Source organism: Triticum urartu, chromosome 3A (assembly GCF_056163025.1).
Source record: "Triticum urartu cultivar PI428250 chromosome 3A, HENAU_Tu73, whole genome shotgun sequence".
Lineage (NCBI taxonomy): Eukaryota > Viridiplantae > Streptophyta > Magnoliopsida > Poales > Poaceae > Triticum > Triticum urartu.
In genome coordinates this window covers 726,433,048-726,436,147 of record NC_141875.1, presented here as the reverse complement: position 1 = coordinate 726,436,147, position 3,100 = coordinate 726,433,048, and the positions used below count along the sequence as shown (strand labels likewise).

At 56.3% G+C, this 3,100-nt stretch overlaps 1 protein-coding gene across 1 annotated transcript; it reads right to left on the bottom strand.

The window, feature by feature from the left end:
- Window positions 1-690: 690 nt before the first annotated feature.
- On the bottom strand, window positions 691-2,550 carry LOC125549482 (subtilisin-like protease). The gene is made up of 2 exons (XM_048712889.1): window positions 2,356-2,550; window positions 691-1,989 (listed from the first exon to the last, which is right to left on the bottom strand). Exons 1-2 carry the CDS (start codon window positions 2,548-2,550, stop codon window positions 691-693), a joined length of 1,494 nt encoding a protein of 497 aa, XP_048568846.1.
- Window positions 2,551-3,100: the final 550 nt, after the last annotated feature.

The window sequence follows — 3,100 nt, the reverse complement described above, 5'->3', positions numbered from 1 at the left end:
ACAACTGAACAATTGTAGTGATTACATGGCCAAGTTTGCACGTATTGAGCGCCTCTCGAGTAATGTAAGTTTGTGATCACAAAAAGACCGTGTATGGCTTGACATACATAATGGAAATGGATTCAAATTTCCCGATAATTGCAAACTGCTAGACCCATCTGGAATTTCACGTAATTAAGGACAGTACGAACATGCTGCAGAGATAGGCGATGCAAAGTGAAAAGCTAAATAGAGGCTGAGTTTTGGAAAAATCAAAATTTATAATTCTGTGTTTCATTTCTTTTTTTGAAAAAAATACACATATATATGCCCGAAGGCATAATGTGCATGTGTGTAAATTTTGTTGATGAAATATATTAAAATGAGAGCTACACAAGAAGAAGAAGAAGAAAACAAATCTATTATACTTTTCAACACTTGGAACTGTTAATTCTCAAAGTCCATGATTTTGATACTTTTTTTGTGCAGCTCGCAATGGGATGGTATTTTATCACGAAATTTCACACACGTATACATTAAATCATTGTATACGTGCATATCTTTGAGAATTTTTTAACTGAAAAGTTTGAATTATGATTTTTCTTCGCCCTGTTCTGATCGTGTAAGCGATTCAAAGCTAGTTTTTTTAGGCTGTACAGTGGAGCTAGCTAGTAGCATCCATCTCTTATGTTCGATCTGTCCAACTTCCGCTCACGAACGCACGACGACGAGTGGGCTTTGGACCGTGTGCGTATCCGACTCCCAGATCAAGAATCCTTGTGCAACCTCGGCCCCATGATGGCTTACTTGGAAGGTGAGCTTCTCCCCGGGCCGCGAGAAGGTCAGCGACTTCGGCGAGAAATCCAGCCCCACGTCATGGTCCATGGACAGCCTGCCTGTGTACTGCTCCACGGGCCCCATGTTCGTCAGCGTCCGCCGCACCGTGGTGTTGGCCGGCACCACGATGTTCGGGTAGTTGAGGTCGACGTCCGACACAGGGGGAACGATCTTGCAATTCAAGTTCAAGTCCTGGATGATGTCTTGCAGGGCGTAGTAGTCGTCGTCGTCGTCGAGCTTGGCGAAAAGATGGCAAACGTACCCAGCGTAGTCTCTGACCTCCAGGTCATAGACGAGGCCCGGATCGACGGCCCGCGTGGCGTTGACGTGCCCCGCGCCTAGAGCGAAGGCGCTCGCCGGCTGGTGCTTCTCGTTCATGATCCGGTTGCCGTCGTTGTCCAGGTCATCGGCCGTGGTCATCATGGCTGACCTGATGGCCGCCGGCGACCAGTCCGGGTGCAAGCTCTTGAGAAGGGCGACCACGCCGCTGACGTGCGGCGCCGCCATCGATGTTCCGGACTTGAATCTGAAAGGCCCCCGGTCTGGGCTCGCGGTGGCGGCGGCGAGGATGTTGAGCCCGGGCGCCAGGATGTCGGGCTTCATGATTTGCGGGTTGTTGCGGCTCGGGCCACGGCTAGAGAAGTACGCGACCGTGGGCGACTGCCCGATGCCGAGCCGCGTGCCCTTGAAGAACACCTGTGCCGCGGAGTCCGGGTACTGGCTGTAGTCCTTGAGCTTGCGGCCGACGGCGGCGGGCTCCTGCACGACGGAGGACCCGTACTCCTTGAAGCCCAAGGTGAAACCAGATCTCTCCCGGCCGATGAGCGCGACTTGAGCCGCGCCATTGTCGTAGAGATTTTTGATGATGCGGGCCTGAGCATCAACATTAACCCGGGCATAATCGCATATCAGGATGTGGCCCCTGGTGCGGTCGGCGCTCACGTTCTTGCACAGGTTACCCTCACCGGGGTAGTGAAGGGGTTGGTAAGCGGTCGAGTTGGCCCCCTGCACCAGCGCCTCTCCTTCCACTAGGTCGCCCGACTCCAGCACAAAGTCGGCGGCGAGCCTCCGGTCCACCGACCCGGCGGCCACCGTGATCTCCCACGGCGAATCGTTCTTGATGGTGGACGGGTTGGGGCCTTTGTTGCCAGCAGAAGTCACAAAGACGACACCCTTGGCCACCGCACGGAATGCGCCAATGGCCACAACGTCTTTGTCCAGCGGTAGTACCGCCCTAGTACTGAGGGAGATGTTGATCACATCGACCCCATCGCTCACCGCCGTATCAATCGCATGAACTACGTTCGAACGGAGGCATCCAGTAGCTCTGCACGCCTTATAAACGGCCAAGTGTGCGCCCGGAGCGATCCCGGCGGCCGTCTCAGCGGCCTGTCCGTGGGACGACGAGGCATTGGCCACGAAGTTGCCCACCGCAATGGACGCCACGTGCGTGCCGTGGCCGGTCTCATCGGCAGGGTTGTAGTCCACCAAGGACCTGACGCCAATAAGCTTGTTGTTGCAGCGGACGCCCTTGTCCACGCCCGTGCACGCGCCCTTCCACCTGGCGGGCGGCGGCGAGATGCCGGCGTCGTCGAACGAGGGATGGCGCGACTCGATGCCGGAGTCGATCACCCCGATGATGATCCCTTTGCCGTAGCTAGATTTCGCCCACAAGCCGGCGTCCTTCCTCAGGCCGAGGAACTCGGGCGAGCGGGTCGTCGTGGGGTACATCATCCCGTCCGGGAACCAGCGCCCGAAGCCGGGTTTCCTGGACGCGGCGTCCAGCTCCTCCTCCGTCAGCAAGGCGGCGAATCCGTGAAAGATGGTCTTGTACGAATGGAGGAGCCGCGGCTCGCCGTGGGCGGTCATGTCGTCGGGGAGGAAGGACCGGTACCAGCCCTGGCGCGCATCGTCGTCCATGACCTGGGCGTCCGCTCGAGGCTTGAGAAGGATGATGTACGTCTTGTACTCCGGGGACGGCGTCGGCTCTGCCGCTGTGAGGCTCGGGCTGGGAGGGGAGGATGGGTGGCCGGTGGAGGAATGGACGGCCGGTGGAGTGGAGAGGAGGAAGGTTGTACACAAGCAGAGTGCAAGTGCTACGGGCGCCATTGCCATTGCCATTGCCATTGAGCACGTACCACCTCGTAAGTCGACTACGGCGAGGATCGGAGCGCAGCAGGATTGCTTATATAGGCAACATATATGGGTAATGCCGTTCGGCCGGCGCTAACCGCGTCGCTCTTGATTAAGAAAACAAAGAAAATATGCCATATATACCATCATT